We start from the raw sequence: 27,852 nt of genomic DNA on the forward strand, positions 1-27,852 counted from the left end.
TGAAACATTTGATAACCATATAAAATATAATGCATTGTTCTTGAATATATATATATATATATATATATATATATATATATACACATATACATACACACACACACACACACACACACACACACACACACACCCATTAATATCTTACCACATTTTTTGTGAACCCTTGGAGGGGCCTAATGACCGTAGGTTGGGATCCGCTGGACTGAGCTACCAAACTGTAGTAGTAAAATTAGTATCTCCAAAATTTGCTGCTTGTGAATTACTGCTTTAGTATTAACAATCTAATAGTGTAGTATATAAAATATCACTTACTGGGGACATTTTTCGACATAGTGTGCACTTACTTTTGATACTTTAAGTACATTTGTAATGAAAACATGACTTTTACTGTAGTGTACTGAGTTTTCTTACGGTGTAACTAATTCACTTAAAGGTGTTAAACAGTTGTGGAATTAGTATTAACAGTGAATATGGAGGAGGAGGGTGGCTGGTGGATTAAAGGCAGACAAACAGTATGGAAAATAGAAGGAGGAGGAGAAATCAAGATAAAGACAGTTCAGGCAGAGGAAAGGGGGGATAAAGAGGAGGAGAGAAAGCATGGCATGACACCTGAGAGTGATCAAGCACTGCCTAGTTAACTGACTGCTTGGAAGCAGGACATGGCATATTTGTTGTAATTGGTTGTACTGTAACAATGAAAGAATAGCTGCTCTGGTCCCAAACAAACAACTAGTACGAGCATCAGTCATAGCAAATATCACATGTAATGTAAGTTTAACAGTTCGGACAGGTGGTTAGGTCTCATTTAATGAGGCATGTTGTGTTTGAGAATGGGAACAATTTATGGTGCTGAATAGGCAGGAGGCAGAGGGTAGATCCCATTATCAGCTCAGCAGGGGATAAGCTGGGAGAACAGGTCGATGACACAGACCCTTGGCTGGAATATGGTGGCACCATAGTGGCCTCAATCCTAATTGAACATCTGGATAAGACACAACACAGGGGGCAGATTGAGCAAAAACTTGGGGGAGAGGAAGTGAGCAAAGCTGAGGGTATGGAAACTGGATGACAGTCTCTAGTTTGGAGTAAACTATAGTTCCTCATATCATTCATTTTTGTTTAAATGTGTTCATATATCTTAAACGAGATTGAAAAGAACAATGGGCTGTGATGGTTTACAGAGAGAGATTCAAATAAAGGAAGAAAGACGGAGTAGATGAAAGAAAAGGCGAGTGCAGAGGTAAAGCTGTAGTGGATGATCTGTGATGGAAGCTAAGCCTGATTACCTCTGACATAAAGACATGCGGGAAAGAGCGCTCACTCACAATAGACAAAGGCAATCACGCATTGTGCCCACACTCTCTCTCTCTCACACACACACACAAACATTACATCTGTTTATTGGTGGAAAATGTACTCAGATCCTTTACTTAAGTGAAAGTAGTAGTACCACAATGTAAAAGTACTCTGTAAGTCATAGTCCTGCATAATAAAAATACTGAAAAATTATCAGCAAGTGGCATCTTTCAGTGTTATATTAGTAATATTAGGCTTCACGCGTAGTCAATAAATGCATCATATTTTTGATGAAAGGAAAGTAACAGGTAACCCCAGTTGTACATGCAGTACAGTAAAAACTGGAACAGTATTTCATAATGAAATATTTTAACTGTATAAAGTAGTATTAAAAAAGTATTCAAATTAAGCATTAAGTTGCATTAAATGGAAACACTCAACTACAATTACCTCCAAATTGTACCAATGTACAGTGGTTGAGTAAATGTACTTAATTTCCGGCATTGCCCTTTGTATAAGCACACATACACAGTGTGTTGATTTTTGTGTGTGTATGTTGTGATGAAAGCAGTGAAAGAGTTTAGTTTTCAACATTTTAAAGGCAATGCTGCCCTCCTGTGGCCACAGGTAGAATAGTCTACGTGAACTTGACATTTGCACAGCAAGTTAAAAAACTGCAGCAAAGCAAAGTTGCTTATACCTGTGAGTTTTATTGTGAAATCTTTAAGGTACTCTACACAGGAGTGCACAGGCCTTACAAAACATGCCTGCATGCATCAACATTGTCGTAATAATCTACTGCTGTTCTTACAGAAACCTGAACACAAACAAAATGTACAAAACTACAAAACGATACGATTAGTAAAAAAGAAGAAATATATTTTAAAAAAACTTTCCCTCATGCTATTTATAGTATAAAAAATGCCCCCCCAATATTCACAGAAAAAAAAAGGCACAATGAAATGTCAAAGACAGGCCAAAACAAAATATAGGCACAAACTTCAAGGGTAATAATTGTAGTGTTTGAATAGTGGCATTACACAGAGACAGATACATAGTACGAGGCTCAATAGACACATTAAGGATCACTTTCTGCAGATGTTTCTGTGTTAAAATGTTTGGGAGTGCAGAAGTGGAGTAAGGAAGGTGACAGCAATGACACAAAAATTGAGATTTGAAAAAGGAAAGGGAAAGAAGCAGGGAGAAAGACAGCGGAGGATAGGAAGAGGGGTCACAGAGGAAGTCATCTCCAGCTCATGACAACAAACAGAGCAAAAACAAGAAGACTTGAAAAAGAGGAGTGGACTTAAGTGTCCCAATCTAGGTCAGGAGGCACAACGCCAGCGCTGCCGCTCCCGAAATCTTTCCTCCCTTTCCCCGCTCCTCCTTCTCCAGAGAAAACTGGAGAGGAAATGCTGGCAGAGCCCTCCCTCTCCCCCTCAATTTGTGCCTCTCCTGGTTTCTTTCTTACCCTCACAAATCTCATTCTCTCATTTCCCCTTATCCTTAATCCCCACTACCATGCTTTATACTTCCTTCTTTTTGCATTCTCACCCCCCCCCCCCCCCCCACCCCACCCATACATGCCTGACACTACTAAATCAGCATCATGTGGGCTTAATGGAAACCAGACCCTTACCCAGTCCTCTCTCTCCTGCAGGCTTCTCCCTTGTACACTTAATGAGCTTAAACTTTGTAGCTTTAGCATGAAAAAAAGGACTTACAGACAGACGGGCACTCCACTCTTGCTATGGTTTTACTCTTTACAGGTCAAGATGAGATGGACAGAATTAGCAAAATACCATTATTCTTGTTAAATGTGACTAAATCCCCCTCCTCTTGTATTTCATCCCAGCCGGCACCAGTCGTATATCAATATGTCTCCTCTGGGATTGTGTTTTAGTGGTGCAGTCTGAACGTGGCTGGAGGAGGGGAAAGCTGGAGCCCTTGTGTCTGTGCAAAAAACTCTATGTGCCTTTGTTTAGGTAAGTGGTCTCTATGTCTTGGTGTGTGTGTGTGTGTGTGTGTGTGTGTGTGTGTGTGTGTGTGTGTGGACAAGCATGCACAAATGAGTTGAGTTAGGTTTTTTTTTTTAGATCATGTGACCTTGGCGTGCGTGTCTGAGTAAGAGAGAGGGCAGACATAATGGGCTCAGTGGTAGACACAGCTGTCTGACATTTCTGCGCTGGTCAGAGGATGAGCTTCTTCTGCTAGTGTGTCTGTGTGTTTAATAAACAGAGTTCTGCATTGCATTGCGCACACACACACACACACACACACACACACACACACACCTGCAGTGAAGCAACCTCAGCAAAACAAAGAATCAAAAGTGCAAATTATAACTAAGAAAATGTCAAGATTGGTAAAGGCACCATAGTCAAATATAATGGTAGACTTTATAAGTATATTTGTTTTCATCTCTATAAGCACTGTGTGAGTATGTACAGTATGTGTGCTTCTGTGTAGTGTATGTGCATTATCGACTTGTCTGCATTTTTACTACAAATTAATCATCTGTCCTAGAATTGACAGAAACGGACATTGTGTCATGTGTCTTCTACGGTACAAATCTGGAGGCTGAAATATCTTTTTTATGTTGTGATGAAATAAATGTGAATTTTTAAGAAAGAGTTACTTTTTCAGACTGGGTGGCACAGGAAAGAATCTTCCAAGGCCAGTAGAAAGAAATGTACACTGGAGCTCCACAGGCGTGGACTTTACTACTTTTGCATTACGTCACATTAGCAATAAAAGTTTTCACAATGAATGGGGCCCTAAACGGTCCTTGGCTTTCTATGACTTAAGTACTGCGTTGAAGCTTCTTTACGAGTACAAATTTTGACACCAACGACTGTACCAGACAAATGATGAATACCCGTTCTATCTCTTCCACTTCTGTGCCTCATACCCAGTCCTGCAACGAACGTTTGCAGTGCACCAAGGCCCTTGGCGTCTCTTTCTTCTGCAGAGTCCTGAGGATTGCGTAGATTAGGACCAGAATGCACAGGATAAGCACCAGAGGAACAATCACCATGATCAGGGTCATGACCTTTGATTCATTGTCGGCCACCGTCACGACCACATTCACCTCTTTGTCCTCCTCTCCTCCTCCACTCTCTGCTGTCATGCTTAGAGTTTTTTCTTCCTCTGGCTCTGTGTTTTGTCCGGCCCCTGTCCGGCTCTTTGTGCTCATCTTTGCCTCGATCTGAAGGGTTGACTGGTTTGTCTTTGGTTCCTGCTCAGTGTCTGTATCAGGCTAGGTTCAGGGACTCCCACACAGCCCATGAAATCCTTCAGGATGGAGCGAGGGTAGCCTTTGTCTGCTTCTGTCTTGTGGTTGTCAAACCTCCAGTAATTGGTGCCTTTGTAGAAATAGGTGTAAGCTGCATGAGAGAAAGATAAAAGACAATTAAGGCAGCCAGCCAACTCGTGCAATGGATTATTATGGGAATATAGACACTTTCAATGGTAACAACATAAACAAACGGTACTGCACAATGCGCATGTGCATTACTCTGGCCCAAACTTAACTTCCGGCAGACTTACAAGCAATCCATAACAAGTAAATAACCTTAGCTGCCAGTCGAAGAAAAGAAACGTACTTGGCCAAACTGAAATGTGATAAGGTCACACTAGCAGACCCGTTGACCTGTCTGAAGGTGGCAGCAGCAGCCACGGACTGAGAAGATCACTGACAGCTAGTCACGCGTCTGAACTGAACAGCAATCTGCTGACAATGAAAGTCGTCTCGTCTGCCTAGGCTTTAAGTACACCGCCACAATTGACAGGGTACGTTGGAAAATGTTGCAGTGAGAGGGGTATGCCATGTGGAGTTGACTGCCTAAGCCAGCACAAAGGCTTAATTTTGTTATTTCTAATGTCAATAAAATTCTGGTTTGCTTTTGATCATGTCCTTAATATATTCAACCCTGTTTTCAAAGGAATAGTTCAAATTTTGGGACGTGCAATCATCCACTTTCTTGTTGAGAGTTAGATAAGAAGATCAATACCACTGTCATGTTTGTACAGTAAATATGACAGTAGTGGTAGCTTAGCTTAGCATAAAGACTAGAAATGGGGTAAGAACTAGCCTGACAACAAACAAAAAAACACACGAGGTGGTGGTAACTAGATTTTGAACTGTTTGACAGAACCAGGCTAGTTGTTTCCCCCGGTTTCAAATCTTTATGCTAAGCTAAGCTAATTGTCTCCTGGCTATAGCTTTGCATTTGTAGTATAGACATAGAGTGGTATCAATCTTTTCATCTAAAAATATTCTTGTCTCGAATAATTGAATTATTCCTTTGAAAGCTTTTGAAGACCAGGGACCAGTTTAGCCTTTGCACTTTCCCGACATTCCCACATTTTGCACCAAATTGACGTGTGTAGGGCCAGTGCTGATTCTGATGAGTAAAATACCACACCATAGATAAAATGGGTTCATATCAAATTAGAAAGCAATAAATCAATGAGATGTGTTGCTTACATGAACAAAATTTGGCAGTGGGCAAAAAGAACATTATACAATCATCTTGGGGTAAACGTCGTGGTGTAATGTGGCTCGTGGAAACCGGGCTTGCAGAGACATCAGAACAGTTTGGGTGGAGATGACAGCGGACTGTTACTAAGTGCATTTAGAGCAGCTCCACCACAAATCTAATTTCCAAAGGAAGGACAGGCCAAGCCTCAAACCAGAGCTCTCATTCCTTCCTTCTCTCTCTCATACCCTATCCTTCTCTCTTCTCTGCTTGCTCCAGGCTAACCGGTCTCAAAAGTTAATTTTGCCCCCTCTCTCTCATACACACCCCATTTCACCCTCTAACCTTTTGTTCTTTCTTCCCTCTGCCTCTCTTCACTCCTGCTGTTCTCCAGCTTTCAACACTGTATGTGTTTGAAAAGTTTCAGTCTGGTTTCAGGAAGTACCACAGCACTGAGACTGCCCTGCTTAAAGTCACCAATGACCTTTTAATGTCTGCTGATGAAGGTATGTGCTCAGTCCTGGTACTCTGGACTTAGTGCTGCTTTGACACCATTGATCACAACATCATGTTAGACAGACTGAGGCACTGGGTGGGGATCTCTGGTACTGCCCTAGAATGGTTTTCATCCTACCTGTCAAATAGGAAGTTTGCGTGTCTGTAAACAACTATGTCTCTCATTCTGTCCAGTTAAATATGGTGTGCCTCAGGGGTCGGTCTTAGGACCCATTGTGTTTTCCTTGTTTCTGCTTCCTTGGACATATTATCCATAAACATGGCATTTCTTTTCATATTTATGCTGATGACACACAAATATGCTTGCCGTCAGATCCACAGACCCGGAATGCTGAGTTCACTGAACAACTGCCTTTGTGAAGTTAAAAATGGATGTCAAATAATTTCCTCCAGCTGAACTCAGACAAAACAGAAATGCTGGTCATCGGGTCGCAGCAGATGGCAAATCAAATACTGCCATCTGCTGGTTCCCTAGTAAATCACATTAAGCCTGTTGCAAAGAACTTTGGTGTTAGGTTTGATAGTAATTTAAATTTCGAGCAGCACACCACAAAGCTTGTTCAATCATGTTTTATCAACTTAGAAATATAGCAAAAATTCGATCTATGTTAACTTTTAAGGACACCGAGACCATTTTACAACGCCTTCATTCATCACGCCTGGATTATTGCAACAGCCTTTTCACCTGTTTCACCCAAAAAACTATTGATCGACTCCAGACTGTCCAGAACTCAGCTGTCAGGCTTTTAACCAGAACAAAGAAATATGACCACATTACTCCTATTTTAGCTTCATTACACTGGCTCCCAGTATGTTTTAGAATTGACTTTAAAATTTTTGATCACTTTTGAAGCTCTTCATGGCCTCTCGCCTTGTTATATTTCTGACCTTTTAGTCCCATACACACCAGCACGTACCTTGAGATCCTCGGGCAGAGGTCTGTTGTCTGTTCCAGAGTCTCGACTGAAAACTAAAGGGGACAGAGCGTTTGCTGTCAGGGCCCCGAGGCTCTGGAACAGCCTGCCCGAGGAAATCAGGTCGGCTGAGTCAGTGAACTCTTTTAAGTCCTTCTTAAAACATACTTTTATAGGAGAGCCTTTCCCGATCTTATTTGATATTTTATATTTATCTTAAATGTGTATTTTAGTCTTTTCAATGTTTTCTTGATTTATCTTGTTTTTGTATTATTGTCTTTTGGGTATTATTGTCTTTACACTTGTTAAAGCACTTTGTAACTTGTTTTTGAAAAGTGCTCTACAAATAAAGCTTATTATTATTATTATTATTATTATTATGTACAGCTTTTGGTGTATGTTGTGATTCTCACAACCAGAAGCTGTTTCCTTCCTTCAAATAAAGGCAGTATTTGCTTTATTTAAAGTCACTATTTACCGCCGTCATCACTGAGGAAGGCTCCTTTGGGGGAGTGGGGGATCCTGCCCCATCTGCTATTTGGCTTGGGGAAGTCGCGGTCTGTAGTTCGGGTCTCCTCACTGTAACGCCAGTATCTGCACGCAGACAATGAGATGTATAAAGACGCACAGAGATTCATAAAATACAAAACCTTTTCTAGATACAGATATTATTTTGAAATGTGTTAAAATCTTGTGTCCGTGCCTCTGACATACAGTACCTGTCTCCAGAGAAAAAGTATGTGTATCCGTTGGGCTCCCACCAGATTGCTGTGTCAATCTTGTATGCAGGAACTCCTTGTCCATACTCATGTAAGGGCTGTGGGTACCCTGGCAACACGTCGGCCTCCCTAAACACCCAGTATTTATCGTCTGCAGGGACAAAAGGATATGCATTTCTCTCAAGAAATAGTAACACCTACAGTACAACCTTTCTACAATGGTAATGTTTGTTACCTGGCTAAGAGTGGAGAATTACAAGAGAAAATGTATTAGGGAGAGAATAAAGGTGGGAAGGAGCAGTGGTATACAGAGAAAAAGCGATAGCCACTGCATTAGCATATGTCATGGGGTTATTCCCTCCAGGGGAAAACTAGAAAGGACAGGCAAGGTAGAAATGGTAGGCATAACACTTTCTTTCCAAGATTTCCTCATGTGGAAGCCAATTTCTTCTCTAACACTAACCTTTGGACACACTGTTGAGCCATTTTCCACCTCCACTGCCAAGCCACTGCAGCATTGCAACATACTATGCTGAACAATACCTAAGATTGTCCACTGGGGCTTTTACTAATCAGTGCACACTGACTTTGAGATGCTGTAAAAACATTTTGACCTGATATTTGTCTGTTAAAATCATTGTAGAAGTGATTTATATGGGTAACATCTCTGCAGGTGGTTTGATTACAACAAATCTGTTCTTCAAAATCAACATGCGCAGCTCTTCTTAAACCTCAGAATGTATATTAAAATAATAATTATATATATATATATATATATATATATATATATATATATAGAAACCCTCTATACTTAGACCCTTGATACGGATAAGGAAAAAACCTTTATCTCAGAAAATTCAGAGAAATTCATGACAAATCAGCATACGGCCTGGTTGTTAAAGTGAAAGCTCTGCGGCTGTCAACATCTGGAGCAGTGCACTGCAGAGGAGGCTGATGCAATCCCACACCTTTTGGGGCTCAGCTGGAGTGTAGGTCATACCGAGCCAGCAAGAGCCGCGACGCTGCGACGCTGCACAGGCCTCATTCAAGACACCCGATGAACTCAGCACACACACTAATACACACACGAACTCTGTGACACACAAACGTAATGCTCTAAATAGTCTATCTGCAGCCATATTGTCAAAATGTTTAAACAGTGAATCATTTGGCTAGGAGTTTGTTTTTGTTTTTTTATGCATTAACTTCTAGTGTTTAAAATGTTTCTGTGCCAAATACAGAGAGTTACAGCTGTGTGAATTACTTCCTTATCTTCGTGAACAACGTTAAAAAATGCTGAGTTTGTGCCGTTTCCTTTCAGTGTGAACAGTTCAAATCAAAGCACAGATTTGAGTTTCACTCCCCTTTGTGTGTTATATAACATGCTCTTAAATAGCTCCACGTTGGCTTCAGCTTTGCTGGTGGAAAAGTAGCTGAGAAACACTGCGGAAACTAAGCAGCCATTTGTGCCCTTAAGCAGGGTGCTAAACTGTAAAAAAAAAGCTCAGCACAGTCTTGCATGAAGGTTTTGATGTAACATATCTCTGTTCAGCATGTGGCCGAAGTCTTAGCAAAATGAGGGGCTTTGTTGGTATAAAACAAATTTGCATACCTTTAAAGAAGACAAATTTGCCATCCTGGCGCTCATACGCTGCGTCGATGTCGCTAGGCAGGCCGATCCAGAAGACAGATATCGGCATGGGGTAGTTATCCAAGACCCGGTTCCTCCTCACACGCCAGAACCAGCGACCCTGCACAAGCAAGCAAAATAAAGATGTTTTTATTTCATCCTGTTATCTTTCATCAAAATGATTGACTGTTCACTTCCTCTTGCATGTCTTAAATGTTGTTTTGACTCTAAGCAGGGTGGTGTAAGTTCACACATTTCTTCTTTCCTATGTCAGGGATTGTAAAAACACCAATGACTAGTGACATGCTTTTTGACAACATGTGGAATATTAGAGTTTACAGCTGTCCAATCCAAAGCAAACCCTTGAATTAAAAACTGCATCAGCACAAATAGGATCAATAATTGTTTACTTCTCACCTTGAAAATAAACATCTCCCCCCTCAGCATGGTCACCGTGTCAAAGTCCCCGTCACAGATATTAGGGGCCTGATTTTCTGGCAGCTTGGGAGGTCGGGGAGGAGGAGGGGGGCGAGGGGGAGGGGGAGGAGGGGGGATATCTTTTCTAACATGCGGGGTGACAGGTTCTGGCTCAGGGAGGGCAGGAGGTAAGGTGGGGCTCGGCTCCGGCCGGGCTGGGGGATGTTGGCTGCCGTCAGTCGGGTTGGGTGATTCATGTGGTGGGTCGGTGGGAGAGGTGGAGGTGGGTTCGTCTTTTGGGGGATAAGAGGACGTGGGGGAGTCATCGTTGGGTTTGTTGCCAGGGGCCGGAGTAGAAGTGGGTGGAGCACCGGTGATGAGAGGAGGACCTGAGAACGAAAACATGGAAAGCTTGCACAGTTAAGATGGTTTGTTTTTCCTCTCATATTTTCATCAAAAATGCGAAAACTACTCCCATCTGGAACTAAATAAATTCTTCCAGCCTGTCTGTGTGGCATAAGACATCAATAATGTATTTTATACTCTACTCTCTTTACCTCTTTATGCCTTCTATCTCTCCCTCACACTAAGAAAATTTAATTTTCCATTTTGTGCAGCAGCCATAAGCTCGCTTGATTGACTACGACTTTGCTGCTGCTCACTCCAGCCCTGCTGGTTGCTAAGAGGAGAAAACACACAGATAAAGCCACTTATGTAATGCATACGGACAGCTGATGGGCTTGTATATGGACTGATGTATTGAGTTACACTGAGCAAAAACTATTGCTAGGAATATGTGAAGGCTGGATGGCTGTTGGCCAGTGACTCAGCTATCATGTGGAGAAATTCAGCATCTCCAGCATTTTAACCTGAAATATGGGCTACAGATAGTGAAGGTAAACAAGTCTTAGTTTCCTAAGCTATGCTTTTTCCCAGTGTATTAAAGCAGTATTAGAGGCAACATGGCAGACAGACTGTAAATTCTAAAAAATGTGTTTCATTCTGTTATTTTCATTTCACACATAATGGACTCTTCCTTATACAGTATACCTGTATTTTACAGCCTTGAAAAGCTCACTAGCTGATGAAAGACCTATTAGTTGGCTATTTTTATCACAGGACAAAAAAAATGACTGCTAGCAGTAGCACAGAGTGGAATCGTGTCAATGAGAGGGGGGGGGCACCTTTTCAAAATTAAAGCCCCTGTACATTGGCAGGCAGTCGTGTCGATGTTAAAGTTGCATTCATTTAAATTGTGTTTTGGCAACTTGGGGACAATATTGTCATAGTATCACCTTATAATGTCTTTTTGCATGCCACCACATGGAGCTTTCATTTGTGGGTTGTGTCAACCTGATGACATAAAGTCCAACATTCCCTCTCTTTATAGCTCTGTTTTGGTCTCAACCAACTCTTTAAGGAAAAATCTGGCTCTTTAGCTACTAAATGCTCCACTATGTTCACCAGCTAGATGTTAACGTTGTCTGCTGTTTGGTGTTGGGCAGATAAGAGTACAGTGGGATTTTAAAGCTTGTTGGCTGAAAACAGCCGCCTGCTGTGGGTGTAAAAAGAGGTTGATGAAAGTGAACCAAAACAGTTGTTCTGGGCTGCAAAAACAAAACAATGTGGTGAAAGAAGCTAAACTGCGCGGTAGCGCTGAGGGGCAACTGCAGAGTTAGTCATAACTTTCTGTGGTTTCATGACTACAAGCGACACCTTTTACATTACACAATCATTTGATCCATTGTTAATATAAGAATATTACTATGTCAAATTTACTATTTACTATAATGTCTTTTTTCCCTTTTAAATGTTTTTGTTAGAAGTTTAAAGCTAAACATGTGCCTTTATTTATTTATAGCAATATTCATGTATTAAAATATCAAGTATTTTAGTACTTAGATTTATATATATTAGTTCATATTGTTAGTTTGTAATATATCTGACTACCTTTTATGGCAAATATTGGATGCTCCAGCACTGGGCTGGAATTGAGCCCCTGATTGTTACTTTTAACTTTTCTCTCACAATAGTTAAAATATAAATCAACAGATGAGCAGCTGATGACATGAAATGACATGGGAGGCAGAAAACTGAAAAGCTGACAGTTTATCCTATAAAAACCTCTACAAAAGGAACCCAAATGTTTATTCTACCAACAAAGTTTATTCTGTGTCACTCTAATTAAACATTTCTCATCCAATCAGAACTTTTCTATATTGCAATCCTTTAGATCGGTTTAATAAAGGAAACTAGTATAATTTTAGTCAAAACATTTACCTTAGACTATTTACAGCTGAAAACCTACAAGATTTGCCAAAACTCTAGTTCACTCTGGTGTAGATGTCTAGTGTAGGCGTATCAATAGGCCAGCATTGTGTGGGTATGGAAAGACTTGGGGTTTGCTGGGCAAACTAAAACCATAGACAACATTCCCAAACTGAATCACATTTTATATCTGTTATGTGAAACCAGAGATGTGACCAGGTCGAAACAATGGACAGTAAAGAAATACTTTTTTTTTTTTTTAAAGGACAACATTAACCTTGTGGAAAATCCTTTTTTTTGCCTAAAGCAAAATAAATAATTTATCAGTTTTTCAGTATAAACAATGTCCGTAACGAATCTATGTCCGTATTAAAGAGACAAACAAGTATTTTGGCCTGTAACTACAGCTCTTATAACTGGGCCACAGCGGAAACACATCAACACATACTCACAGTACACTCTAATATAATTCACACATGCTCTTTCTGTAGACAACACACACACGCACACACACACACACAAAGATGCCATCTGTCAATTAACAATGCCATCCGTTCATGCAGCAAAAGCATGACATCATAACGGCATGCATTATATGCTGTTTTGAGCAAAGTCTCACCTGGTGTTGTGTGTGGTTGGCACAAAGGTTCTTTCAAGGCTTCTTGTTATCCTTTGAAACATGTAACACAAAATAAAATTAAAGCTGATATTCCGCACTCCAACCTCACAGTGATTTTGAAGCTTGATTGAGTACGAGGCCAAAACATCAAAGACATGGGAGTTCACTGTTTTGTTTTACACTGTTTGTGTGTCCCTGCAAAGTTTAAAAAAGGTTGTAGTTGTAGATACATTTTAGATTTTAATCATTTTAAACAAAGCTGGGTTATGGACTTGGAGTTCTGAATGGATGTGTGGAAAAGGGGAAATGGACAAGGACCACAATGTCTTTACTGGTAGTTATCTACATGATGTTATATACTGTCAAGAAGAATACACACAGCCACAGACTGGTGGGTTGTCTTTATGTATCATGTCTTTCAGCTTAACCAATGCTTAGCTTAGCTTTTTTTTGCCAAATTGCTTTGTTAGCATTGCTCAAAATTAATAAATGGGGACTATTCTCCATAAAACTTGCTAAAATGTTTTTTTTGACTGTATAGTTGGAAAGTGCTGTGTCATTGACAATAGAGAATCTAGCAAACATAAAACCAAATTCATTCCAGTCCCGCCATTTAGTTCATTACGGCATTTTCACATCATCTCTTTTGTGTACACTGTCTCTTTGCAGTCTGCAAATGACAAGTATTTTTGCATATGATTAGCAGAATACTACCATTAAAGGACTCACTGGGTCTCAAATTATTCAGACCAATTTCTGCTGGTAGAGTCACTTTAATTGCAAATATAGTGTTTTAAATAGGTGTGGCAGTACAGCATGTGCTTCTTACCATATATGTGCTGTATTCCTTTGATGTCATCCTCATGTAGTGTGAAGTTGTGTGTGTGAATCCACTGGTAGAAAGGAGCCATTTTGGCACTGGGGTTGTCTGAGTGCTCCAGACCCAAAGCATGACCAAGCTCATGGACTGCAACCAGGAAGAGGTCTACACCTGCAAGACAAACAGTTACACACATATAGTATGCACATATGTACATAATGAAATACACGCAACAAAGTCCGATAACACATATAACACGATACATTGTAATTTCTATTAAAAATACATGTTAATTTGAGTAACTGCAAACTGTACGAATAACAAATAATAATCTTCTGCAGAAAACCAGAGGAAAACCACATTTCAAGATTTTCTTTCATCTGTGGCTTCTGTGTAAGTACCAGCATTTGTTGCCTACTTCTCTATATCATTGACAACTTTTCAAAAAGTAGTCCCTAAACTCAGACAAACAGTACAAGTGATCACACAACTCCAGCTCTTGATACTTATTAAACAGCACGGGCGTTGCAATCACATAAGTACCTTGTAAAACTCACATAAAGGAAGGGGCATCATGTAGCATTAACCCATGAATTTGTTTTGGTAATGTTGTTGTACAACTTAGTGAAGAAATCAAAATCTGCCTGCTCAGTTGACCAGGATAGACAAGACCACAGATAAGCAGGTAATGATTATAGAAATTCACCAGAAAGTTACAGGTTCAATCCCCACAGGGAAAATCAACCCACTAACCTTCTGGGTTTTGGTTGTCCAGTGTCCAAGGCTCATCAGCATCAAAGTGTGTATCCCCACCTATTCCTGGTCCAGGGTAGTAGGCATGGGCAAGCGACCCCCCCTCGCCATCAAACAATGACATATCACCATGGAAACCAGAGGCAAACAACAACAGAATGTCAGCGAGCTCTGCTTGGCTGCTGTTGATGTTCATGTTGTTTTCGGCAGGTAACTCCTCAAAAGTGAGTGGTGTGACCCGTCTCCACACGTCAAAGGCCATGCGGATAGCATCATAAGTCCGCTCCTCGCCCAGCGAGGAGGGGACGTGTTGATTCATTATACTAGAACAAGAAGAAAAGGTATATTAGAGTTGGTTAAACTTTCTCCTTTAGTGTTGTCTTATTTTTTTTACATAATAGTGCTATAAACCTGTAAGTGATGTGATCTTTGCCCCACTGCTGACCAGTGAGAGCAAAGCGTTTTTTCCTCACGCCATCATCTATCTCAGCCACTTCTCTGTCTGGGAGGCCACAGCGAGGCCGACGCATGGCCCTACACAGCCACAACACACACGCGCGCACACACACACACACACACACACACACGGCACATAAAAACTGTTAGTTGCAAAAACTGGCTGCAGAATTTCCACAGTTCTACAAAATGCAGCATGTCCAGGTAATATAATGACCACTTTCTCAAGGCCATCAACTCAGACTTTACGCTGTTTGCTGTAGCTTTTGTGAACTACTGCAATTTCTAATCTTTTTTCTAAACACTGCACAAAGCCAGGACTCCAACAGCTCAGCATGCAGTGTTAATTACTAATCTCTGAAAACTGAAACTGTGAAAAGGACTAAACCTCAAAAAACTCAATTTGTCATGTTAAAGGAATAGTTTAACTTTTTGGGAAATATGCGTACATACACTTTTTTGTTGAGATTTTGTTGAGATGTAAAGAATAGTTGCAACCGCTTATCTTAGCTTAGCACAAATTACTGGAAACAAGCGGTAAAAGCTAACCCGGCTCTGTCTGAAACCTGTCAACGTGTCTTTTTTACACTTCGGTTTTTGTACGGACTAAAGAAAACAAGATATTACATGTTAATTAGTGAAGTGTTGGTATGCTACACTAAGCTAACCGCTGTTGTAGCTTTATAATTAACATACAGATGTGAGAGTGGTGTCAAACTTCCCATCTAATTCTCGGTAAGAAGGTGTATTTCCCAAACTGTCAAACTATTCCTTTAGGACCTTATAATGTGTCCACAAACCTTACATACAGTAAACACCGTGAGAACAACAGCTAACACAATGAATCAAGGTCCCAGTTATGATAAAATAGCCTGACTAGCCTCATTAGTCAAGACGTGATATAAGCAAAACTAAACTGTAATGCAGAACCTTATCACCATAAAAACGTATTAAAGGCTGGCGCTGTTTCAGCAGCCGCTGGTAATAACAAACACATTAGTCTGGTAATATTATTGCGTGATGGGGAACAAAATGCTTCAGCATGCTCGGAGGTGAAGTTTGTTGCCCAGAATTCTCAAAATGACAAATAGAAGTGTGTGGCCATCTATACCACAGCGTGCACAAACAATTATTATACTTTATTTGCAATAATGCTAATAAATGAAAAACAAATTTCTACATGCTTTACAACATCCCGCAAGATCCCTGGATTCAGTTTGCGGTCACTGCACACAAATGTTAAGAAATGCTGATGTGATAAGAGGCAAACATCCTGCAGAATGAAACCATCGCTACGAAACAATTTAGAGCTTACGCGACAGTAGCATGGTCCATCTCTCCGGTCACCTCTAGGCCATAGACGCGCTGCATGTCGCTGATGGCTTTGGACAGAATCTGAGACGACTGCATGGTGGACATCTGCCTGCTCGCCTGAGACAGGTAGCCGAACTTACGAAGCCAGGCCTGCGAAGAGAGAGTGAGAACTCAGTTTTGCTTAGTTCAACTTGGGGATATTTGCTCAACACACGTGTCTGCTTTTGTGTGTGTGGGACACATGGTGCATATAGTATTATGTGTATGACAACTAAAATTGGGAGGGACGAGATGTTATGCTAATCCAGGCTCAAGACACTGTCTAATAACTGGAGGGAGCATCCGAGGAGTTAAAAGAAAAGAGAAAGTAAAGATAGAAACCAGATGGCTTCCATTAACATTATGACATTCCAGCTCTCCCATTCCTGCGCCTTCTCCTCACTGACAGCCGAGATGAGGAGAGGAAGATCTGGACACAGGGAAACTGAAAGGACAACAATTAAACTGCATATCACTACTGTTGTACACAAGAAAAACACAAAGCTGTGCATGTGCATACTTCAAATGACGGTAAAAGACGATCTTGCTGACAGTCTAGTGACACATGCTGGATTTTCCCTCATTGCTTCATGTTTGCTGACTGTGAAACTAAGCGTGTGGAGCCACGTAGCCAGGCAAACAGGACAGTGGCTCCTGGCTGGGTGTGTGTGTGGGGGGGGGTTTGCCCTTTAAGAAGCCTCATCAGCAGAGCTCAAAAACAACACCACAGGACCCTCTCACACAGCTGGACCATGGGACTCTGGTATACTTTAAATGCATGTACAGGATGAACACAGGGCAGGAGCAAAACACACACATGCGACGTGCAAACTCATCATGTGCGCTGCAAACTGGTGTTCACTACAATGAACTGTGTTATATTTTTATGTATGAAAAGGCTTCAATCAAATATCTTTTCTAATGGCACCTTGCTCTGAATAACGGTAACCTCCTTATTAAGCATTTATAAGCATTGCTTAGACACTTAATAACACACTAAAATGTGTTTTTGATCAGATGTAAGTATAAATGTTTTGTGTTTATTAATGCATTTGTTAACAATTAAAGGTTCCATCCATCTGTAACTGTTGTATGAACGGTTAACGAATGATTGACAGCACAGTGTCTAATCAAATGCTAAAATATCCACATGAATTAGAATTTGCCCAGTTGTCATGAGAGTGAAGAAATATTGATATAAACTATAAGGAAATATTTTATAGGCTATAATTAATACTGTGCTACATTATATTGTTGATCATTCATTATCTGTTTATACCACCAGTTATGAATACTATGAGTTCCAATTGACAAATACATTAATGAACACTTAAAAACTCCTTATATCTGCTTAAAACTAGGTTAGTCTGTTATAAACAGTTTATTAGGGTTAGGGCTCTGCTTATAAGTTCTGCAAATTTATGCTAAAAGAAAGTGTGTCAATGTGGGGTTCATGAAGTTTAACATAATGTGATCATATCTGATTCCAACAAAAGTCAAACTACTGAATTATTTTTTAACCCTACGGGTGAGTTTTACCTTGTAATACCATCACACTTTTTTCACTACAGTTGGTAATTAGATGGTTTTGCATTCTTTCCATGTGTGTACCACATGGTCAGTGATGTTATTTGGAAAAAGGTCAAAGGGTCAGATGACAACATCCCTGCAGTGCAATAGCCCCACATGAAGCTTTGACGTTTTAGCAAAACAAACATGTAGATTTTAACTAATATAACCTGGTTATGAAGAGCTTTAATTCTACAACATATCCACATAAAGGATCCCCTAAGACAACATATAGCAGTATTTTGAGAAGTGTTGATTCATGAAGTTACAAATGATACAATCCTGAATTGGAATATTGTGACCATCTAATTGGGAAATGTGGTCATGACTATACCTCAGCACTGAAACCTTCTTCCTCTGGGACATCTGCTGCTGCGCTGCACAGGACCAAGACGATAGACGAGAATAAAGACGATAGAGCGATTATGATGTGAGGCCAGGGTTGTTTGGATGCCCTCTGCTTCATGGTGTGCAGCCTGCGGTCCCCCGATGAAAGCGAGCGATGAAGATGACAGAACACAGCTAAACAAGTTCCTCAGACAGGCAGGCACACAGAACAAAGTGCTGGAGGGTTTATTCTCTGCTCGTCCTCTCACATTTAATCACAAAGCTCCGCAACAAGTCAGCTATCTGCTCATTCTTGGAGTTGGCATGTCAGAAACCTCGAAAAAGTCCTGCAAAGTAGGCTATATTACACAAATAACGGCGCAATTACAAACCGTCGGGAAAAACAGGAATCAAGATATTAATCTATTCCCGGTCACAGGCAGTCCGATTTTACCTGGGCCAGCAGCTTCATGGCTCATCCAAGAGTTAATACATCAGTTTATTTCATGCAAACACTGTAGCCAGCGGGCGAATGAACTGGTCCTTGCCCCTTTCCGACATCCACAATGGCTGATCAGCAGCGGGGAGCACAGTAACAAGTCCTCGTCCACTGCCAACATAAGCATCCGGGGCCCAGCAGTCAGCACACGAAAAGTGTCTCTAAAGCTACGCAGTTTCTCAACCTGCTGCAAAATGTTGCACACGAAAGGAAAAAAACCTTCGGAACTCAAGTGCGAGGCTATCAGATTTCACCTGCGCCGTCTTGCACCAATGGACTTCCAACTCGAAACGGAAGAGCGTTGTGCAAATATTTATGAGACCGCAATCAAACAGCTGTCCATTTGTACTGATTTCATATGAAGCCAGGGCCCTCCTCCCTCTGGATCTGATACATAAGATCCACATCAAAGGGCCACAGGAAGAAATGGTCAGTGCGCCATCTGCTGTTTCTGCTGTAAACTACAGTAAAATAGAATGTGGTAAGTTTTAATACTTTAAATGTGTGCAGACATTTAATTAGATTCAGCATCAAGTTTGTGTTTTAACTTGTATATTACATAGTTTGCCTTATGCAGTTTGCCTTATGCATCCCTCAAAGCAAAATGTTTAATTCAACAAGACAACAGAACTTTCATATTGATTTGTCATAGCAGGAACATCACAGGTGTGACTAACAACATTAATGATGGAGCAGTTTAATTAAGTGTGACAGTGAGCCACCTGGCACAAATAGACATAACACACGCACACAAACGCCTTGTGGCACTAACTTTGTGTGGAACTACCATTGATATAAAGCATTTCCTAGCCACTTACCTTAATCACAACTACATGCCTAACCTAAACCTTAACACCAAGTCTTAACTCTAAGCTCTTTAAACCTGTGGGATACACACAAACGTGTCAAATCTAGCTGTAGTATTACATTTTTAAAATACTTTGATCTCCAGGAATGCTGTTACTTTCATTATTGTTCCGGAGTGTTTCATTTCTCTCAAATAAAACAAAGTGGAAAAGTTACTTTGTAGTGCAACTCTCAGACTCTTAAACCGAGACCTGTTAACATCCAGTTCATTCACAGAAGACAATGGATTAACCCAGCACTGATCTTACTGGGCTGATTTAAGGAACTTAATTTACACAAATATCAAGTCTTACTGTTCACATCTGACATGAAATGCTGAGAATAACTCAATTGTCACTATTGCCTCATAACATTAACTTTGGTAGTCACATTTGTGCCCAATTTAAAACTTCTTAACCCCACTGTGACAACACTTGTGGGGAATCAAGACAGGAACAACAAAAACACATGGATGCTTTTTTAAAAGATTTATTCAAGTGAGTGCCCATCCATTTTTGCAAGCCTCCTGCTGCCTGCCTTGGCCATAGTGATGAGGATGATGAGGAAGAAGCCCACAGTCCAGATGCCTGCTACAGGCAGCACCACTGTCGCCAGTATGCCTGAAACAAATGCCAAAGAGATAATAGTGGTATCCACATCAAATACAGTGGGAATATATGGCTGCCATTGACGCCAGGGAAACAAAGGGAAGGTCTAACAGCTATAACTCCCTGATCGTGCAGGGGCAGGAGTATGACAGCAGTTACAAATAAAGAGGAGCTTACTGGATTGAGGTATGTCTGGCATTTCAATCTTGATGGGTCCATATGACAAGAGGCCCTGGGTGGGGTCTGCTCTCACCGCTTCTCTCTTACTGATTGAATTACAGTTCTGTGAAGAAAACAAAAACAGACAAACATTTTAGACATAGGCCTACATATTTTTAGGTGGTCAAGTCTCACCGTGAGCCTAATGTCATATAACCTCTTAAAGCTACAATTAATGACGTAAGAGGAGCTCACAGGTGTGCAGGACATGTGGTCCTCTGGCTCACACAGCTGTATAGTGCAGTGCAGGTAGAAGTGACGAGGTTCTGCCGTGAAGCGAAACATGTCGAAGCTGAAGTGAATGGTGGAACTTTCTCCATTACGGCCAGACTTTCCCGCGCTCACGTTTAAAAAGGAAACAGTTTGGTCCTTCGCACACCTGGGTAAAGAGATGGGCACAAGGAGTAGGACTGGCATGAGTGGAGCTCATAGTTCAAAAGAGGGATGGACTGTCAATATGGAGGAGCTGTTCTGACCCGTTCAGAAGCAGATCATGGACCGATCCCTCTGTGGTGTTCGCATGGGGAGTCTGTGTGGCCCAGCACTCGTTTACCCGAAGCAGGAAGATATCAGCAGGCTCTGTCACCTCCACATACACCTAGGCACATTTAAAAAAAATAAAAATAAAGTAAAAAAGGAAGTCATCTGATAATAGCTTGACCAAAATATGATTCATATATGGTTGAACTGGTCGATGAACATTCACCTACTTTGTCTCCGAGTTCAATGATGGGGGTACTACTGAAGGCCTTAGTGTAGGAGTGGTCTGTGTACAACATCATCTGTATCCTGGCGTCATGTTCATCTACACGAATCACCGTCTCACTGTCGGCATGCGGAGGTGAGTACACAGCTTATTAACACTATAAATAAGAAATTCGAGATCCTTACCTTATAATGGCGGCGATCGGGAAAGGCAGACTGACTCTTCTGATGTACGGAGACACACACGTGTAATTCATCTTAATGACTGGATCTCTGATGATGTTTCCAATAATCTGAGGGTCTGACATTAGACTCAGGGAATATGAGATGTGAGTAAAGTTTTTCTGTAAGGAGGAGGGAAAAAAACTGCACTACTGACACATAATTGTTCAAATGTTTGCCCCTTTTCTATGCTGAACCACAGTGACAGGTTTGTGCTTGACAGTTAAACTACATAATGGGCCGGTTGTACCTCCAGCGGCTTGCCTCCACAAGTTAGATATTGGTCTTTAGATATCCTGGACATGTAGTATGGCACACCCTTGATGACCTCCCTCTGAGCGCGACAGGATTTGTTGGGTAAGTGGAGGGACTCAAGCGGCACATTGTGATACTTGAAGAAATCTTCTATCACTCTGATTGCTATGTAGTCTCTGCCGCACATGACTTTGATGTGTGCATCTGTAAAAAAAAAAAATAAATGAAAATTTTTATAGCTTACAGGTCATTAACATGTTTTACTCCCTCTGATTTTACACATAATGGTCAGTTTAACCTTTGTTTACAGTTTGTTTACGGTCTGTGTCTCTGGAGGGAAAAATATAACCCTGATGATGTCATCAAGGTTATTTATCAGCTTATTTCTCAGGCTTGGTGTCTAAAAAGTCTAAACAGTGTAAAAGAAAGCCTTTGTACAATGGGGGCAAGGAGTTTGAAAGATGTGGGCATTTAACCAAGCAGGTTGGGACAAACGAAAGGATGCCATCGTTGCATTGTGGGAAATGTAGGAGCCAACATCTCTGGAGCCTAACACTCACTAGGGACTAAAAGTCAGTATTTCTGGACCCCTGTTACATCAGTTTTTAACCATTCAGTCTTAAGCTTTGTCCCAACATTGGGTGCAATACTAAGTTGCTGACCCTTGAAAAAGTTAATAGAAGATGGTAACCCACCCACAGTCACAAATAAATACCTTTCAGGCAGAGTGAATTATATAAACACACAGTGCTTACCTTTGTCACACTGGTCAGAATAATATCCAGTGGCACACTTGCAGCTTCTTTGGTCTTTAGACAGAACACATCTTGTGCGGTCGGTGCAGTGCTCCACGCTGCAGACTCCTGCTCAGTGAAGAAAGCACTCTTCAAACTTCGCCAAGCGTCAACACATTTGCCATTTTCATACAAGTAGACCACATCTTCCATCATCTTACCCTCAACGCGGTGGCGCGTGAACCCGAGGAGAAGCACGAGGACCACGCTCAGCTGGTTTGAAGAATGAACATATCCACTTTAACTGTGTAAAGTGTTAAATTATTTATTTACCGTCTAGCTAGGTCACATTCAGTTGAGCCCAATGCAAAAAAAACTCCTCAAGCTAGTTTAGTTACAGTAAGGATCAATAATGCTCTTTAAATGTGTGTCTACACCCACCTTCAAGCCGATAAGGTTCATTGCTGTGCTTTTTCGCGTAAAAATAATATAAATAAATCTGGTTATACTTTCAGTCAGACGGGATGTTCTCCATTAATGTCGCTGTTTTCAACACCTGCTCCTCCAATTATGAACACCTGTCAGGTTTTGGTGCTCGTGTGCTCATTAAACGCGATCAAATTCGACCATTTTCTCCAACAGGAGAATCAGTGCTGGCATTGTATGTTTTAAGTGAATTGTATTAAACTGTATATAATAGTATTCATTGGGGAATTAAAACTATTTCAGCTATTTGTAAAAAATATGAAATGTATGAAAAGCATATTTACAAAATAGGCCTACAGTACACTATTCAATTTGTAACTTTTTATACCATACTGCAACAAGCATATCAGACAAAGGCACAAAACATAAACCTAACCCATCCACTTTATTTAAGACAGTTCACTCACATAGCATATGTCGCCTTGTTTCAAAGATAGGGTTTGCCTTTAATAAAAATAACATTTCCTCCAGATGTCACTATTATCAATCAGCACAAAGTGGTCAGTGCTTTGGAGGGTTTAACAATTGAACATTACTGTCAGGAGGTGTGATGCTATGTAAACTATCCTCTACATTGCAAATTATAAATCAGTACTCAAGTGGATTAGGAAATCTCTAAGAAGATTTCTTTTGGATCTCACATTCAGTAAACCAAACACTAAAGTGGAGTTAGAGAGAGATTTTGGTAGAGAAGGAATAGAATAAAGGATTTTAGTGGCTCTGCCATGATGTCTCAAGGGAAAGCAGTAAGTGTGTCACTGTATTCCCTACAGTGCCAACTCGTCACACCCGGAGGCCAGACTCCATATTCTCAGACATTTGGGCGCAGACCATCTGTTTTTGATGGGGCAGATCAGAGCCAGAATACGTTGCTAGATAAAAAGGGAGGCACCATTGATGAGGCAGGTTTGCAGCAGTCCATCTGTGGTGACAGATCAGATGGGCTGAGATAACAATGTGTTTTCTGTCTGTCTTGGTACCCTCCATCTTGGAGAGACCGTTCATGGTAAAGCACTAAGCACTAATATGTGAGGATGGGATCTTAAAGGCAACACAGCCTCAGGGACACTGTAGGCCACAAACACAATCCATCCAACCACATTCTTCCTGAACTGGACACCATTACAAAGTCTCCCATATAATTTTAAGGCATTTAAAATTAATAAACACATATGCCTAAGTAAGATTGAAAGATGCAACATTGCTAAACCTAAAGCTGTTAAAGATTTTCAAACGATGGCAAACAACAGGTCTATGTTAAAATGCTGTAAATGTATTAAGCAGGGAGGCCACATAAATGCACACTGCCAGTCAGCTTGAGATGAGATTTTAAAATCTTTAAATTTGTTTAAATTATAGCCTACTCTGTTCGGGAGCGTCCCATCATCTGGAAAAAAAGCATATGGTGAGGAGGGTTTCTGTTCATACACCCCAAGACTCCACTCTCTGCCAGTGGATTTAATTATTAGCATATCAAAGTGTTAAATCGCTCAAATGAAACCTCAAAACACTTTTATTTTTGGCCCAGTAAAATTCATTTTTACTGATCATGAAGTTCAGCTTCATTTGAGGTTTTCTTTGTTTTTTGAAATGAAAATAAGATGTTCATTATTATTTTATTGGGCTACTACAACCTCAAGTTCACACAAGCAGCACCAGAAGATATATACAGAGGGAATATTGGTGATATATTATATATTAAAAAAACAAAGGGGTAGAAAAGATGTTTTTGCAGAGACGGTTTATGAAACGTGTCAACATTTTCACCTGTGAATGCAGCTTGATCTTACCGGTAAGAATTTGTCTTTACATTATTTAATTTAGAAAACATACGTGGTCCTGATGTCTGAGTCACTGAAATGAAATTTATGTTATTATTGAGTGGAGAAGTCAGCACAGCAGGTTACAGTGAAATCATTTTCCAGGTTTTTAAAAACACCTTTAGTTTTACAGTTAAATGCATGCTATTCCACTGGAAATTGGCAGGATAACTCTGAGTTATCGAATTTATGCAAATACATTACACTTTTTCTCCTTGCATCATCTCCCTTAGCAGCATTGTGTTCTGGTTCTTCGTCTCGTCGGCAGTGGTGCAGTGCCACCCTGGTGTTGTGAAATAGCCGGGTTATAGGAGGTGTCTGTCATCGGCCTGATTCACAACACCAGCTGCAGCACACACACCTGAGAGGCAGGTCTTCTGCTGCTTGACATATTAAAAACACACACACACAAGGCAGATTGTACAAAAACCACAGGAAGAGGAAGAACTCATTCAATAGGGATGTAAAGACTGATAACACCAGTTACTAAAGCCTGACCACACACTTGTGACTAATCTGCATCCGATTCTAGTTGAGGATAGCTAATCTGATGTCATTTATATGCCCAGCTGATATGCCACGTGATCTTAAGTTTGTCTGGCACATTATCAAGTGTTGGAGGGCAGTGGTGCATCTCTGCTCCCGGCGCTGGGTACAACAGATCCCAGAGTGCTTGGCTCAGCTCTGCTCTCTCTCTCTGTGGCCGTGGATGGACTCAACAGCTATGTACAGCTATGTGGAGCAGCCAAGACAGAATGAGCCTCCATCTGCGTTCTCTCAGGCCAGACTGAAGGACAGAGAGTGTGGGTCACAAATTTAACGGAGGGGACGACGAGCAATTGTTTGAGGATTTGCGTGTGCTTTGGTGGATAGCAGTCCTCAGCTGAAGTCAGTTTGACAGGACATCGGTGGGCTGTTGTGTTCAGGTGGATTCTAAAGACATTGTAAGGTGGTTACTATGGTGTTCTAGATGGTCGCTAGGGCGTAATCACAGGTCAGGCGGAAAAATGTTCAAAGTGTAGGGACCTGTTTAAGTGACATTTATAGATCAAATAATGACAGAGTCCAGTGAACACAAAATATGAGTGGGTATGAGCATTCTGCACAACCGGTTCACGATTCTCAATGGAGAAAAAACAGTGTCTGCAAAACTGAGAAATTCAAGCAATAAATTCATTAGAACAGGCTGATTTACTTAGAGAATATGTAAAACTCTCACTCCTTTTTTTTCCATACAGTAAAATACCTAATATGATTAAGAATGTGCAAGGAGTTTTCAATAATGTTATTAGCCCAGAAATCACCCCTCTGATGCAGAGATGGACAGAAATATCCCTCCAGTGAAGTCAAGTTCAAGCCAACCGTCCATCTGCCAGGGGACAGGACGTGTCACAGATACTGCACTACAGCCGGTGGAAACAACATGGCTGCCTCCTGCAACACTCAGGATCGGCTATTGTAGACAGCAGCTTGCTCATGTTAAACCAGAGAGTTTCATCAACACTTCACTCCATGGATAAATGAGCTCAAGAAATCTCACACCTGTGTGCATCGTTTTGTGCTCAATGTTCTGCGTCTGACAAGACGTACCTGCAGCTTCCCTCTAAATGATATGAACAGTCTCTATTCCTCTGATTAAACAGTTCAGCCGCTGACTGTCCCTGTGAACATGTTTATGAATAATCAAACACAAAATCACAACGACCATCCTTTCAAAACAGCTGCACTCTAATTATTGTGTCAGCTGTTTGATCATCATTTTGATTATCATTTATTCGTGAGTTAATGACTAATGAGTATAAAACGTGGAATAAATGCAGCTCATCTAAGACCTGGACAGAGAAAATAAGCTAGAACAGCTGCAGGAAAATGTGAATAAGTGTTTGATTGCAAACTGATATAACTATCCAATTTAAAAGGTACACTTTTAAAATTAAATTAAAGAAAAAAAAAAAAAAAAAAAAAGAAATTAAAGAGTTTCATAGCAGATGCAGAATGGTTGTGTGGTCCTTCGGCACTCTTTACTATGAGAGACCAAAGACTTGACTGACTGCTCTGCACATGCAACAGTTACTGTGAAAACAAAACTTTAAAAAAATGAGGGTAAATGAAAATAAAGCAATGGACATTAAGTGGTTTAAAATAAAAAAGACAACTGAAAAGTAAACTTATTTTTTTATTCCAAATGGTCAAACATACAAATATGCAAACAACAAAATGGAAAAACAACAGAACAAAAAACAACAGACTGACATTTAACAGGAACTCAGATGGGTGATATAAGGATGAATGTAGTAATCTATACAAAACAAAATGGTAGACTGGTGAGCGTGTGTGAATGATTGTGTCTCCAAAAAGGTTTCTAGCTGTCAGAAAGATAGCTGTATGTGTGTGCGTGTGTTGTCTCAGTTCATTAGTAATTCCATCTGCACCAGTCTTGCGTTGGTGTCCCCGGCCATGTTGTAGGGAATCATACCAGCAAAGGTGATCAGGGCTCTGGCCTGGCTGCGGAGTTGCTGTTTGAGGAAGAAGGCATGCAAAGCTTTAGCACACAAATGTGTAGACTTGGCAAGACTGCTTTTTGCTACCATGCACTTTTTGCAGTTTTTTTTTGTTGCAGTGTTTGTAAGATCTATAACTAAACCAAATTACTACAACTGAATTTGAATAGTAAAAATTGACCCATTTATATTAGAGCCTGAACAATACTTCAACATGGCCAGACGATTTGAGCTTATCACACATATATTGGTCTATACGTCAGCCTTTTAGTAAAAGATACTGCAGTACACACATGCCCAAAGTATGTTAAAGTTTTGAAATAGTGTAACATATTTTCTCCTTTACATGGCATTTAAAAATGTCCCGCTCTGTACGTAAACAAAAATGTTTAAGTTATATGATTATGTTGCCGTTACATATTGTGAGATTTTTTTTTTTTAAACTCCGAAGTATCACTATTGGCATCTGCCTTACAAAACCAATGTCTATCCAGTTTGTCCCTCTGCTTCTCACCATGTCTCTGTCCTCTATGGTCCTCTGCGGTCGTCCTGGGGTGCCTGCTGGTGCCCCCTTCAGCCGTTTGTGCTGAGTGAACAGGATGTTCATGGTGGCCAAGAGCACTTCAGACAGGTTGTGGCGCACCTACGGAAACGGAGGAAATTTAGGTAAGAGAGAGTAAAAGAATACCGCTGTGTACTGTTAGGAAGTCTGAAAGTCCCCTTTGACCTCACCTCATCACTGAAGTTCCTGAAAGCAGCCACTCTCTCCTCCACACTGTCCTGACTGAGAGGAAGAAGCTTTAAACGCTCCATAACCTG

General features: G+C 40.8%; 2 protein-coding genes and 1 pseudogene across 2 annotated transcripts in view; all 3 read right to left on the reverse strand.

Annotated features, from left to right (window-relative positions):
- Positions 1-2,878: 2,878 nt before the first annotated feature.
- LOC119893504 lies at positions 2,879-19,054 on the reverse strand (annotated as a pseudogene).
- Positions 19,055-19,956: 902 nt separating this feature from the next.
- zpd (zona pellucida glycoprotein d) lies at positions 19,957-22,774 on the reverse strand. Its single transcript, XM_038705717.1, is given in 11 exon segments — positions 19,957-20,020; positions 20,023-20,103; positions 20,269-20,374; positions 20,506-20,689; positions 20,787-20,908; positions 21,021-21,135; positions 21,202-21,359; positions 21,488-21,696; positions 22,248-22,355; positions 22,448-22,499; positions 22,668-22,774. Coding segments are annotated over 11 exon segments (1,200 nt in total). The 5' UTR covers positions 22,689-22,774; the 3' UTR covers positions 19,957-19,976.
- Positions 22,775-26,689: 3,915 nt separating this feature from the next.
- nup93 (nucleoporin 93) overlaps positions 26,690-27,852 on the reverse strand; it is a 29,099-nt gene continuing 27,936 nt past the window's right edge. The window contains exons 20-22 of the mRNA XM_038706250.1: positions 27,766-27,849; positions 27,548-27,676; positions 26,690-27,048 (exon numbers count right to left, since the gene is read on the reverse strand). Coding sequence (XP_038562178.1) covers positions 26,938-27,048; positions 27,548-27,676; positions 27,766-27,849 — 324 coding nt within the window. The 3' untranslated portion in view covers positions 26,690-26,937. The remainder of the gene's footprint in view (positions 27,049-27,547; positions 27,677-27,765; positions 27,850-27,852) is intronic.

Source organism: Micropterus salmoides, unplaced genomic scaffold (genome assembly GCF_014851395.1).
Source record: "Micropterus salmoides isolate LMB-PRFRI ecotype aquatic unplaced genomic scaffold, ASM1485139v1 Ms_hic_scaffold_8, whole genome shotgun sequence".
Lineage (NCBI taxonomy): Eukaryota > Metazoa > Chordata > Actinopteri > Centrarchiformes > Centrarchidae > Micropterus > Micropterus salmoides.